The 14697-nt window shown below is 36.6% G+C and overlaps 3 protein-coding genes across 8 annotated transcripts in view; 1 reads left to right on the top strand and 2 right to left on the bottom strand.

Moving 5' to 3' along the window:
* Window positions 1–14697, bottom strand: part of LOC123876145 (brain tumor protein) — a 235012-nt gene that overhangs the window by 131999 nt on the left and 88316 nt on the right. For 2 of the 6 annotated variants that reach the window (XM_045922304.1, XM_045922302.1), the window contains exon 1: window positions 3010–3022. The exons of the other annotated variants lie outside the window; for them this stretch is intronic. The gene's annotated coding sequence lies outside the window, so the exon portion shown is untranslated. Of the gene's footprint in view, window positions 1–3009; window positions 3023–14697 lie in introns of those variants that run through there. 6 annotated transcript variants of the gene reach the window in all.
* LOC123876161 (myb/SANT-like DNA-binding domain-containing protein 3) overlaps window positions 1–14697 on the top strand; it is a 268506-nt gene that overhangs the window by 230885 nt on the left and 22924 nt on the right. The window lies entirely within an intron of this gene.
* On the bottom strand, window positions 2932–4272 carry LOC123876166. Its single transcript, XM_045922331.1, has 2 exons — window positions 4142–4272; window positions 2932–3237 (listed from the first exon to the last, which is right to left on the bottom strand). Exons 1-2 carry the CDS (start codon window positions 4223–4225, stop codon window positions 2998–3000), a joined length of 324 nt encoding a protein of 107 aa, XP_045778287.1. The 5' UTR covers window positions 4226–4272; the 3' UTR covers window positions 2932–2997.

Below are 14697 nucleotides of genomic sequence, written 5' to 3'. Positions count from 1 at the left end.
TTTTATTAACCCCCGCCGACCCAAAAAGAGAGGTGTTATAAGTTTTTAACCCCCGACCCAAAAAGAGGGTTGTTATAAGTTTGACGTGTGTATCTGTGTACCTGTCTGTGGCATCGTAGCTCCTAAACTAATGAACCGATTTTTTTTTGTTTGAAAGGTGGCTTGATCGAGAGTGTTCTTAGCTATAATCCAAGAAAATCGGTTCAGCCGTTTGAGTTATCAGCTCTTTTCTAGTTACTGCAACCTTCACTTGTCGGGGGTGTTAATTTACACTTGTATTCAGTAACTATGAATTTCAGTGCAGTTGACAACATGACACCTGTTATTAAATTTTGCAACGGGATATCACAGTCAACTCTACGCGAAATTGGAACAATATAATAAGTCTGAATTTAGGGTGAGGCCAAACGGACGTAATTTTTTGAGTTGTCAGTCGCGTAATTTCGGTCGCGTAATTTCTGCTGCATTCGGTTTCATACAAAAGTCCAGTTCGTGCCACACGGCGACGCAAAATGAGTTGAACTTTTGTATGAAACTGAATGAAGCAGAAATTACGTAACCGAAATTACGCGACTTACAACTCAAAAAATTACGTCCGTTTGGCCTCACCCTAAGTCAACAAGATAAAAGAAGTTGCCCAAACTACTTTACTATGGTTGAAACAAATAAACACGTACATTACATAGAAACTGTAACATAATTTTTATCCTTGTCGACATTAGTTCTTGTCAGTTAACCGTGAACCTTATAGCATGATCCATAAAGTCTATATTGCTATAAAACTCGACACTTACTTCAAAGAACTAATGAATTGAGACAGCATTGTTACTGCCTTTCTTTTACGCTTTCCTGGTACTTATTTTCTTACGGATATAAGGCCCCTAGTGTGGGTTTGTGTGTCTATGGAGGAAAAGTGTGTGTGTGTGTGTGTGTGTGTTTTTATAAGTATGGAGTTCGACTTCCAGCAGAGCAGGGAATTTCTTCTAAATTGTCTCTATTCTGGTCTGGTAGGAGGCTATGGCCGTGGCTATGTACCATCATACAGCACAAGTATAAGAATAAATTCGAAAATCATGAATTTGTGGTTATATCATTTAAAAAAAAATTAAAACATGTTTCAATTTTCAAAGTTAGATAAATATACCAAGTGGGGTATCATATGAAAGGGATTTACCTGCACATTCTAAAACAGATTTTTATTTATCTTTATGCATAATAGTTTTTGATTTATCGTGCAAAATGTCGGGAAAAATACCCCTCGGTGCGGAGTCTGCCTCGCACTTGGCCGTTTTTTTATCTATCAATGCCATTTACCAGTACCTACCGAAAAAGTGATGCGACAATGTACGATCAGCAATACTTAATTGCTTAAAACAAGGTCGTACAGATCTAAAATTAATTCAAATTGCGTATAGGAGAGATTCAACCAGAATTATAATCACAATTCACAAAGCGAAAATCGCGAAGGTGGGCGTACCAAAAGGTTTAGGTTAATTACTACGGGATGGGTAAGGACCACGCATGTTCGGTGATTAAATTAATATCCCAACCCGAATTTTAATAGGTTATCAATTTTTGAAAACAACAACAACCATTAGATTTGGGCTGAAAAAATACAGCTCGGATTTTTTCGTGAGTAGCATCCCCTTAGAGCAAAAAGTCAAATCTAAAAATGGCGATTTTTTTAAATAAGAAGAATAAGCTAATTGGTAACAAGTGTAAATTAAAATTTATAACACCCCCGACAAGTGAAGGTTATAATAACTAGAAAAAAAGCTGATATCTTTCAAACGGCTGAACCGATTTCTTGGATTATAGCTAAGAACCTCGATCAAGCCACCTTTCAAACAAGAAAAACTAAATTAAAATCGGTTCATTAGTTTAGGAGCTACGATGCCATAGACAGATACACAGGTACTGGGTATTGACGGTTAACGAGATGCAACCCACTGACAGACAGACCAGCTGTCTGGCGGAGGCTTAGTAATAAGATTCCGTTGCTAACTTCGGGTGCAGAACCCTAACATTGTTCTTAAAAATTTATAAATCAAAAAATTATTCTCGCTACGCAATGGAAACAGGGACCCTTTGGGGTTAATTACTTTAGGGCGAAAAAGGCTTGCATGCAAAGTGATTATTAAAAAAAAAGGATACCTACAGTTAAGGTCACGCTTTTTGCGTACAAGGTCTCGATTGTCATAATGTAAGACCACAACACTGTAGATGACATTACTTTAAATTGACCTATTCAATGGCACCCTACTTGGCGTAGTTCATAGACTTTAATAATTTTTATTTGATCCATTAATATGACATCTAGTGGGCGCCATATTGTTTTTTCACAATTTTTAATGTCTTTAGTAACACTTGGAAGATTGAAACAAATCTGTTGGTATAAGAATCATTAAAATTGGTCCACACGTTTAGTCTCTAGAACGCCATATACGAACAAAAAGAAATATATGTAGTTACACAACAATCACATAACACTTTTTTCGTTGCACAGTCCTGTAAAAATCTAGATATTTTGTACGATACGTCTACAATGATTATAGACAAAAGGTAAGAGAGTTAGCTTATATCCCGGGGACGGACATAGGCTACTTTTTATCCCGGAAAATAGATCCCACGGGATTCCTAAAGACCCATCCACCCAACCGATTTGTATGTTTGGTACCGAGGTAGCTTGTTCCCTCAGTTCATTGCCGACTGTGCCGAACAGTTCCCGCGGGATCTTCAAAGACCTACATCCACGCGGACGAAGTCGCGGGTATCCTCTAGTAGTAAATAAAATAAAAAAGGTCTATAGATGGCCTGACGCTCTCTGACGTTTTCGAGTCTATACTTTGGTAAGTTTGATGGACTCTCTTGTTAAGCTTCATAATGGTGATACTTGGAAAATATGTATGAAGATAAATAAAAGTATAGGTATATTAGGTATATGGTTTAATCTGAGTTTATATTTAGAAATACTTATATCAAAATCCAGCGTCCGCTTCACCGGAGCACATTATGTTTGAATCTCATTTTGGGAGGCTCATACACAATTTGGTCGGTGAACTCCTCAGCAAACTCCTGTACGCATTGCAAAACCTTTTTTTCCGTAACCCCCGTCGCCTCGGCGGTTCGCCTGAGTATATTGGACAGGGGCGTCAAATCACCGTTAGGGTTCAATGATTGAACATATCTGTACTCCTTTCCCAGAAAGATATAGAGCCGCGCGATGATTCTTCTCTCCTATGCAAAAAGAATAACCTGATTTAAACATATGAGTACTTTTAACCGACTTAAAAAAAGAAGGTTCTCAATTTATCAGTTTTTTTTAAATCCCTTATTACGTAACGCTGGCCATACATGATCAATATACTATCAGGTTTGCAGCGGACTTGAACGCGGCGTCTAGAAAACTTGACGGAGTATTTTTCTTTTAATCAGATCCAAGCAACTGAAATCTCACCTGGGAGTAAGTGATGATGCAGTCTAAGATGGAAGCGGACTAACCTGGAAGGGGTATCGCAGTTTTCATTAAACATCTAAAGTCCTTTAGTTTCTAAACAACATCGTCACTTGGCGGCATGGCTGTACTACTAGGGTGGTAACTGGCCACGGCCGAAGCCTCCCATCAAACCGGACCAGAAATATAAGGATATCAAATTCCGAACCCGGGACCTCTCACTAATAAGGCCCGGGCTAACCAGGAAGGGGTATCGCAGTTTTTATTAAACCTACATAGTCCTTTTGTTATTCTGTATTGTTGGAAGCCGCTTTGCAGGGTTCCGTAACCGAAGGGTGCCAATGGACCCTATTACTAAGCTTGTTGCCTCTGCTGTCCGTCCGTCTGTCAGTGGGCTATATCTCGTGAACCACAACAGCTAGAGAGTTGAAAAGTTCAAAAAATGTGTATTTTTACTATTGCTATGACAAATGATAAAATTTCAAAAGCTATTTCTTGCAGAGTGGTGCGGAACCCTCCGTATGCGAGTGCTACTCGCGCTTGACCGATGTTTTGAAAAATCGCAACTTGCGATCGTGGTTTATAGAAAAGTATAGCAAGTATGTTGTAATATAGAGTATAATTATAAGTTATAAGTTATAAGCAAGCAAATTACATTTTACGAAGCGAAAATGAATAAATGATTACCTCTACAATAAGATCTCTGTTTAAGTCCGGCTCTGGCAATGGTGACCCCATCGTATTCACAGAGCTGCTGCGTGATAAGAACATAATACACGTATACGTATTGCCACGCCGAGTGCTCGTTGACGACTGAGCTGAGGAGTGAGGGACGAGGGTCAGAGCGAGAGCACATGAGTAGATAAGGAGGGAGCGAGTCACGCACACAAAGATGTAAACTAGAACGCGTATATTACATACCTCAATACAAACACACGAAATATTCATATGTATATTTAATTTTATGTTACGTAAAAAATAAGGCATGGGTGCCAAAACTAGCGAAAACTATCGTTACACATTTCGTAGGTAATATTTCTCACTACATGATGCGCGACTTGGTCCGCGCGGATTTAGATTTTTTGAAAATCCCATGGGAACTCTTTGATTTACCGGGGTGAAAAGTTGTCTATGTCCGTCCCTGGGATGTGAGCTAACTCTATATCAAATTTCATCAAAATCGGTTTAACTCTTGGGCCGTGAAATACTTACAGACAAACAAATAGACACACAGTTTACACATTTATAACACATACCTACTAATATTAGTATGGATATGAATTAGTATGGATTGAAAATAAAAAAAACCAATGGAAACGATCAATTTACCTTTGATATTTGATACTCCCCTAAGACGTAGATTTAATTGAAAGCCGGTTTTACGTTCCCATACTTCCCATTAATTTTAATTGGAACACGACAAATTTGTAATGCCGCCAATTATCATTATACTGTATTTATTTCAAATATCAAGGACGATAATCGACTGTAAAATTAATAAAATTAAATAATAAAATTATTCGGCATTCATCATTTATTTTTATTCGATTACATGCCAACGAGAACATTTTTTTCTTAATTAAGTACTTTTAAATTTTCAAAAACTAAAAACTTGAGGATTTAAAATTGTATTTTGCATTTTTTTCGGATGATTTCCTTCGGTAGGATTGATTGGACCCAATGGAATTGATAGGTACCTAGCAATTGATTGGTTAGACCCAAGGGTCATCCAGATTTTTGATGTAAACTTTGGCGGAGAGAGCCTGATTTGACACTAACAGCAGTTAAGCTATAAGGTCAAGTTTGGGGTATCATTTTTGTATAAATCTGGGATGATATTGATACCACTCATAAGAAAAAAGTGCCAAACATTTTGAAGAGATTTTGAAAAACAAGTGTAAATTAAAAATTTATCATACCCCCGACAAGTGAAGGTTACAATAATAACTAGAAAAGAGCTGATAACTTTCAAACGGCTCAACCGATTTTCTTGGATTATAGCTAAGAACACTCGATCAAGCCACCTTTCAAACAAAAAAAACTAAATTAAAATCGGTTCATTAGTTTAGGAGCTACGATGCCACAGACAGATACACAGATACACACGTCAAACTTATAACACCCCTCTTTTTTGGTCGGGGGTTAAAAATACCATCCATTTCCCAAACAAATATCCTTTTAATACGAATTAAGTTGTTATCTATTACGCCTCATTTAGCAACATTCAGTATTCAATTCTTATCATAAGAGTACATTCCTTTATGAAGTACATTCACAATTTCCTTTCTTCCAACTTTGGGAGCCCTTTTAAAAGCTGTGCCAAGGAAAACGTAGAGCAGCTTTGTCACAGAGCTCACGAAAATTAATATTACAAAGCAATACATGTTACTTTTCAAGGTTCCATATCAAAAGAGTGCCAACGGGAAACTCCGCTGTCCGTCCGTCTGTCTGTAGTGTATCTCATGAGCCGTAATTGGCAAGAGAGTATAAATTCTCATAGAATGTAAACTTTTAGAAAATACAGGATTTATTATTTATTTTTTCGCGTCCTTTAATGTGTTATCATATCAGTAATCATTAGTATCAGTACTATCACCAGTCTACACTTTTGCTAGTGTTCTACTTACATCTTGTAGAATGACAATCGCAATCACTTCTGATTGGGTGACAAGCACTCACTTTTTTATACATATGACGTTGACATCCGCTAACGAAGGATTTGAATAAATAGAAGATGTACAAGTGTAAATTAAAAATTTTCAACACCCCCGACAAATCATTTTCAAATAAATAATTATGTATATCTAGGCAACGTCTATCTTGACAGCTTGACATTTGTCAATTGACATTTGAATATTATGAACCTTAGGGTTATCTAACCTTCTTTTCTACAAGAAAACTAGAAAATAGCTGATAACTTTTAAACGGCTGAACCAATTTTTTTGGATTATAGCTAAGAACACTCTCGATCAAGCCACCTTTCAAACAAAAAAAACTAAATTAAAATCGGTTCATTCGTTTAGGCGCTACGATGCCACAGACAGATACACAGATACACAGATACACACGTCAAACTTATAACACCCCTCTTTTTGGTTCGGGGGTTAATAAATGAAATCTTTCAGTTTCTGGATCGCTATTACACTGCGTGTTCGCCCTTCGCCCCAATCTTTGTAATTCTCATCGAGTTTCGGCTAAAGCTCAAAGTGCTAGCCGAGTCGACTTCCCAAATTGGCAACCATGATCACCCATCTATGAATATCAACGGAACAAAGATGTCTCGTTAGTTTAAGCGAAAAGTTTCGCTTTGATACCCTCACTTTTGCGCCGCCAATTACCCTCATCCAACTTTCAACTTTATCCCACGGTAATAGAGTTTAAAATCGCCCGGATAGTTTACGCGAAGTTATTATTCCAGCGTAATACAAATAGGGATAAGTTAAATTATTTAATAGTAAAGGAGATTTCTCAAAGTCGATTTTGTCTTTGTACAAATATGTACATAGACATAATTATGTGCATATTTTGGGACTAATGATAAATAATCGATTTAAGCGTGACAGCGTGTTTGTCTGTGTGTAGTGTGTCCGTTGCTACAATAAAATATTTTTATTGAATTAAATCTTATTCAAGGATGGATTTATGACCGAAATAATAATAATAAATAATCAATCATAGAGTTGATCATTAGTATCGATATAATATCAAAAGAATGTTTCGTAGAAGACCTTCAATTAATCACACTAATATTATAAAAGCGAAAGTTTGTGTGTATGACATGTGTGTATGTGTGTGTGTATGTTTGTTACTCCTTCACGCAAAAACTACTAAACGGATTTAGCTGAAATTTGGAATGGAGGTAGATAATATCCTGGATTAGCACATAGGCTACTTTTTATCCCGGAAAATCAAAGGTTCGTTAGTTTAGGAGCTACGATGCCACAGACAGATACACAGATACACACGTCAAACTTATAACACTCCTCTTTTTGGGTCGGGGGTTAAAAACATCACTAATTCAAATTATACTCATATTTATTTAGTGTTCTCAAAGGTAAGAGAAGTCTGCCAATCCGCACTTAGCCAGAGATTAGACTACGGCAAAAAACCCCTTCTCACTCTAAGTGGAGACCCGTGCTCTGTAGTTGACCGGCGATGAGTTGATCACGAAGATGATGAAGATGATGAATTCAACATTTCGAGAAACTTCGAGGATAAACATTAATATATCGAGTTTAAGACTTAAAATAACTTCTGTCATTAGACACCATAAATAAAACAGAGACTAACGAAGACCACAGCCTCCATACATACCGAATATATCAGCATCATCTTAATACGATATCTCATTAAATATATTTTCGAGGGTATTAATATTATAACTTCTCGCGTTACATCCAATCAACGGAGTGATTAAGCTGTCGTGAGATACAGTATCGAATGGGTAAAAGGTTTGTACTTTTTACAGCTGACGTGACGTGAACGATTCGATATTGCTCAGATTTGGTAGGTACTTAGGTATACGCTGAGTTGTTCGAAAGAAATTCAAAAACCAGAGTAATTAAGATGTCGTGACATACAGTATCGAATGGGTAAAAGGTTAATACAATTTACAGTCGACGTGACGCGACGATAAACCTTGCAATGGAATAAACAACGTTGTTAGACCTTTACTAGATGTGAAGACGAAAACAAGTCACAGGGAGACGCTGAATACAACTGTAACGCCAAAAAGTCATAATATGTATTGTGAAAATCTTTTCAATTAATCTTTTCAAGACTAGACTGATGTAAAGTTTGTACGACGACTTAGTAAATAATGTTTTTATCATCGTTTTCACAACCATGAAATTCAAATTAACTAAAGATTCATTTTAACGATTTCAGTATAATAAAATAGTCGTGTTGTAGTCGTAACGTCGGACGTAAGTCATCAATAATCCTGCTTGTAATTCTGTATTAAAGCCTATTTGTTAAGAGATGCACATGACATTTTAGAAATTAATAAGGCTATCTAAATTCAACTCGGTAATTAATAAAAGCACTTCTATATTTTACTTTTATTTATATTATAAATATGGACGATTTTATCATTTGATATTTATTTATTTTTAAGTATATTGTATATATCACACTAATATTATAAAGGCGAAAGATCATGTGCATGTATGTGTGTATGTTTGTTACTCTTTCACGCAAAAACTACTGAACGGATTTGGCTGAAATTCGGAACGGAGATAGTTGATACCCGGGATTAACACATTATCCCGGAAAATCAATGAGCTCCTGCAGGATTTTGAAGAACCTAAATCCAGGCGGACGATGTCGCGGGCGTCAGCTAGTTTAGTTGCAATATTTCGAAGTACAGAAGGCGAATCCGCTGGGTTCAGGCGGTTGAGCCGTGACGTGTAGAAGTCCCTACAAGAAGCTTGTGTCCAGCAATGGAATGTTCATCATCAAATACAACAGGACAATATCAGTTGGTTATCATGATGACGATGAGGTCTGAATACCATTTCATGACTAGTCACTAGGTACAACGACTAGCTGACGCCCGCGACTTCGTCCGCGTGGATTTAGGTTTATCGAAATCCCGTGGGAACTCTTTGATTTTCCGGGAATTAAAAAGTAGCCTATGTGCTAATCCAGGATATTATCTATCTCCATTCTAATTTTCAGTCAAATCCGTCCAGTAGTTTTTGCGTGAAGGAGTAACAAACATACACACACACACACACATACACAAACTTTCGCCTTTATAATATTAGTGTGATTTTAATTTGAATTTGGAATGCATCATACAAGCAAGGGACAAAGCTCAAAATAGCGCGTCATCCACCTAAATATGCGACTTTCATACGGGCGAGTTGTGAACTTGTGATCGCTTGTGAACACTTGTGAAGACATGATGATACGGGCACCCTCTGTGAGACAATAATTCGTTAGCACAAATACATTCCAAAACACACCTTATTTTGATACCATAAGGTTGATATTAAAGTGTGCTGGAACAAAGGATATGAACAAAGAATTCAACAGATGGCACTGCGATAGAGTAGGCTGGGGATTAGCTGTATTCATAATGAAAATAAAGGGTCAAGTATTTACTTGATGTGGTAATTTTCCCTTGACAAGGGGGAAGTTGGGGAAATTAGGCGCCGCTGCTTAGGTAGATTTACATAATGTTTACCTAACTTAAAGGCCTGGACAAACAGGAAGCGCGACGGTAGCGCGCACGGTGGCGATAAATTTTACTAATTAGATAAACTTGAAACTAAAGCTACGAGGGCTCCAAACGCGCACTTGTCTGAGAAGAGCTCACAAAAAATTCAGCCGGTTGTAGACGTATTTTAGCGGAGTACGTTATTTATTTTTCAAACGTTTCTTTTTCGACTTAACTGCTTTTTTGGAATGGTATACTGTAATTAAAATCAGATTTGGCTCCAAGCGGTATTTATAAAGGTGTTATAACTTCACTAATAACTTTGTTCATGTTTTTATAGTAGAATTATTATACTTAATAGGTACCTACATAACATTTGAATGTAAATAAAAATATTAGGTAGCAATAGCTAAAAAGTTTTTGATAAAATGAAATCCTAATCTTCATTAAAATCGGGTAATAGTAATTTTATTTAATTTCACTGCTAAATAGGCTATCAAACATATGTTCAAATAGAAGTATATACTTATACAATATTTATGCAACTCAAAGAATATCAAGTTCCAGAATACCTAACAAAAATTGGCAGAAAAAAAATCTGACTATACCTAGGGATGGTAACAGATAGACATTTTTTTTCTTTTTTGATATAAATATAGGTATTTTCAAGTAAATCATCTTGCAAAGGGTAGACAGTATGCGCTCTACTCAGAAGGGGGATTTAGATTTAGATTACAAAACTAAAAAACTTTCTTATCGCGTCTAAATATTTAACTCAAACCCGACGAAGCTCGCAGGCTTGGTACCTACGCCCATATTCTACTACCACAGATTAAAGAAAAGGAATAGAAGTGTTAAACGAGCAAAAGATTGTCGCTGATGCGCAGTGAAACATCAGTGCGCGTTAGTGTAGTAGGATAAACTATGTAGTTGTAAGTACTAACATAAGTAGTGATAGTGTCTTTACAACATAATATGGGATGTAAATAATATTTTTTTATTGAAAGAAACCAACGGAATTTCATAGCGGTACAGTTAAATTTTCATTCCTTTGGTTGCTAGAGATATACTCTTTCGAATCATTTTTGTATGAATTGCTCAAACCCCTACCTATAGTTTAATTAAGTCGGAATTTTTGAATTTAAATTAATTTATTAACACTTAATACATAATTGAATTTATTTAATCTAAAACAATAATAATTAAATATCAGCGAAATAATATGTGTGTGTTTCTTTGAATACCTACTAGAGATACCTTCTTTCGAATTGCTTTTGCGTGCTCTAAACTCAGTCGCCCGGTAATTAACCGACTTCGAAAAAAGGAGGAGGACTCAATTCGTCGGAATCTTTTTTTTTTACAAAACCATTTCTATTAAGTACTTTATTTAGAGTTCTGTGTCTACTCCTACAGCCTCAAAGAGGGAACCTCACGGAAACAGGATAAAAAGACCAGGTTTTATGTGAATGGGCCTCATTAATAATTCATTCGTAATCCCTCAAGTTGGACCCGAGGTGTATTTTACGACAATCGTCTGTTTTATACGTTCGCGGCGACTTTTAATGAAATTTGAAATTAGGGCAGAATTTCTCACTTTAGGCTTCAAAGAAATCTTATAGAATAATTTTTAGGTTCCCCCGGAAATACTGTATTGCCTACTTTTTCTATTTAATCCAGTTTTGGTCATGAAAATTGTACCTCTATCACGGAAAAATACACCTGATTTCTGATTTTACCTCACAATTCATATCATAGGACTTATAAAATTTTTGCAATGCCACTTCTAGAACTGGGATGATCACACTTCACACTATGTATGTATGTTTGTTACTCCTTCACGCATAAACTACCGGACGGATTTCCTTGAAAAGAATGGAGATAGAATATACCCTGGATTAACACATAGGCTACTTTTTATCCCGGAAAATCAAAGAGTTCCCACGGGATTTCAGAAAACCTAAATCCACGCGGTCGAAATCGCGGGCATCAGCTAGTATTTCATAAAAAACCTGGCTTAAAAGGGATCAGGTCAGAACATTTCACTGATTTATTACGTAACTACTGTGAGAGCCAGCCCTTACAGCTACCACCCTATATCGCCTAGTGAACCCCGATCTTCCCCTTCTATTTCCTAACATAAAACATACATTTTCTTGGTTAGTAAGGAAAAACGAAGCCGTTCGAAGGGTCAATAGGATGCAATACGCAATTTTTCAGACACACGTCCAGTAGAATTGCCGACCCACGGGTTCGGGATGAGTATATTTGTCCGCACATACCTCCAGACTTGATAACAAAGGCAATAACTTAAAATTTAAAAAACCCCCGACACAAAAATCTCTATAAGAAAACTAGAAAAGAGCTGATAACTTTCAAACGGCTGAAACGATTATCTTCGATTATAGCTAAGAACACTCTCGATCAAGCCACCTTTCAAACAAAAAAAAAAAAACTAAATTTAAATCGGTCCATTCGTTTAGGAGCTACGATGCCACACACAGATACACAGATACACACGTCAAACTTATAACACCCCTCTTTTTTCAGGGGTCGGGGGTTAAAAAGGGAACAAAGTACAACGTTCGTAGTTCGTATTATTTGACTTTTCCTACTATTTGACCTTTTATATAACACTCTTCAATGTCGAGGTTGTGTAACCGAATTGCAAAGTATGAATAAAAGTTTTACAGAATGAACTGAAGATCTCAATAGGAAATGAGATAAGAAATATAACTTTTCCTTTAGATTATTGCGTCTCTCAGAGACAAAAATAGCCTCGTAAACCGAGTCGCAAACATCCGCTAGCTAAAAACAAGGGTAGGTATTCGTTACGAGATGGGGGCAAAAATAAACACCGAAAGTTAGAATTTTTTCGTCAAAATTTTGACTTGAACCATCTGTTCCCGGGGATTGGGTAAATATTTGAGCTGTCTCGGTTAACTGTTAATTTATCACGAACTAACTCCGTCATCTTGCTACAATTTTTAATTTTACGACGCCGTCGTCGTCGCCAGGGCAATTACGTTTGGTTAAGTTAGTAAAGTTTTTTTTTTTTTATATAACAAGTTATTTATTACGCTCGCCTAGTGATATTTATGTAGGATAGCTGCAAAGTGTCGCTACTAGATGGCATTAACAGTCGCTTCAACATACATACAACTTCTTGAACATACATATCACAAACGTCACTGGCAGTAAGCGAACCAGAGCTAGCGGTCAAAGCGTCGCGGAACCCAGAAGAATTCTGCCGGTGCCACAATTTAACAAATGTAAATTAAAAATTTATAACACCCCCGACAAGTGATGGTTACAGTAACAAGAAAAGAGCTGATAACTTTCAAACGACTGAACCGATTTTCTTGAATTATAGCTAAGAACACTCTCGATCAAGCCAAGCCAAGCCACCTTTCAAACAAAAAAAACTAAATTAAAATCGGTTCATTAGTTTAGGGGCTACGATGCCACAGACAGATACATAGATACACACGTCAAACTTATAACACCCCTATTTTTGGGTGGGAGGTTAAAAAGTAGAATTCCGACTCTTTAATTGAGTTATATGCAAGATCTGTATTATTATCCCAAGAAACAATGTGTTCGAAGAGCTGCAAGGGCTTACAAGTTCTCGTTTCTAGTATTTTGTGTGTTTGTTAATCTATTTTCCGCATTTTCATTATCTGGATACACAACACGATACCACGACTTTGCACCAAGTTCGCGAAAGTAGTTTATTAAACTGAATTAGTATCATCGGGGGGGCAAGAAGTTAAAAGTTCGTAGTTTCGGCAGCCAGCCAAGTCTCGGATAATTTTCTCTTCATTTTGCCACAGTTTAGCTATCATACAGTTCAGTAACTACTTGAATTGATATGTCGAGGCGACTGAAAGTACCTAGTCATCATTAAAAACAAAAAATTACAAATGGCTTTTATTTAGAGTTTAGTTTGTCAGAAGTCAGAAGTTATTCTTTTCAAAAGCAATATTACACTAAAATACATGCATGCCATGCAAACATACATAATAACTCAACACAAAGACAAATTACTTAATTTCAATAGTAAGTATATCGCTAGAAAAGCTATTAAATAGAAAATCACATCAATATTTTACGCAGATTTTGACTTCTACCCCATGACTATTTTTGAATAGGGGTTTTTATAAACACAACCATTTGCCGCTACTTAGGCGAGAGGTTCACCGATCAAAAAGAGTTCTTATATTCTGATACCACTGTCAAAACATTATACACACGTCAAATATCTTTGATGATGCCACCTCATGTCCGTCATTTTGACGATTCAAAAGAACTTGTAAAAGTCTAATTGAATAAAAATATTTTGAATTTTGATTTTTTTTTTTTTTTGAATTTCTCAAAACCCTTATTAGGCCGGTACTGACGCAAAGAATCGTGTAGAGACCTTTTTCCTCAAATGAAAAGGTAACTAACTTGGCTTTCTGTAGGGAATGTTTGGAAGCAATCATAATTCATGGGCCAAGGGAATCGGTAGAGTCGTTTCTTAACTGTATGCTCGCTAAACTGTGGCATAGTTAAGGCTACATTTTACAAGGTTTTATCCAATTTTACTGGTTAGTAGTATGTTGGGATCGCGCTGTAATCCCGATGTTCCTACTTTAGTGGCATCGGGTTAACTCGGAGTTTGGACTGTTTCAAACTATCACTGGTTTAGGTTATTACAATAGTTTGTTATCTCAGGATCTCTGTGGAGCTAATGGTTTTCTTATAGTTTAGATTATGTACTGGAATGTATGGTTTTGCTAATGTTTCTCTAGCTAGGTAAGTTAAAAATATTTCTCTTTTTTACTTGCAAAAGATGCTCTTTTGATTAAACAATGACAAGTTAGCTCTTGAATGTGATTTCATCTGATGGTAACAGTGGTGGCAGTCTAAGATGGAAGCAGGTTAACTTAGAAGAGGTGTGGTAGTTAAGGTTATTAAGGTTTAACCATAGAGCCCTATAGGTTTCTACGCGGCATCGTACCGGAACGATCCAAGCCTCCCAAGTCCCACCAGACTAGACCAGATAATTTAAAGATTTAGAAAAATACATGTTCCAGACGGG

Source organism: Maniola jurtina, chromosome 21 (assembly GCF_905333055.1).
Source record: "Maniola jurtina chromosome 21, ilManJurt1.1, whole genome shotgun sequence".
In the NCBI taxonomy this organism is placed as follows: Eukaryota; Metazoa; Arthropoda; class Insecta; order Lepidoptera; family Nymphalidae; genus Maniola; species Maniola jurtina.
Note: the sequence above shows the minus strand (reverse complement) of the source record. Positions and strands in the feature narration are given on the sequence as shown.

What these genes read in the sequence shown, in the direction of transcription:
- LOC123876166 (XM_045922331.1), bottom strand. Translation starts at nt 4,225, where the DNA reads ATGTTCTTATCACGCAGCAGCTCTGTGAATACGATGGGGTCACCATTG. An exon ending in ACAGAGATCTTATTGTAGAG is followed by an intron (nt 3,238 to 4,141) that starts GTAATCATTTAT and finishes CTTTTTGCATAG; the next exon opens with GAGAGAAGAATCATCGCGCG.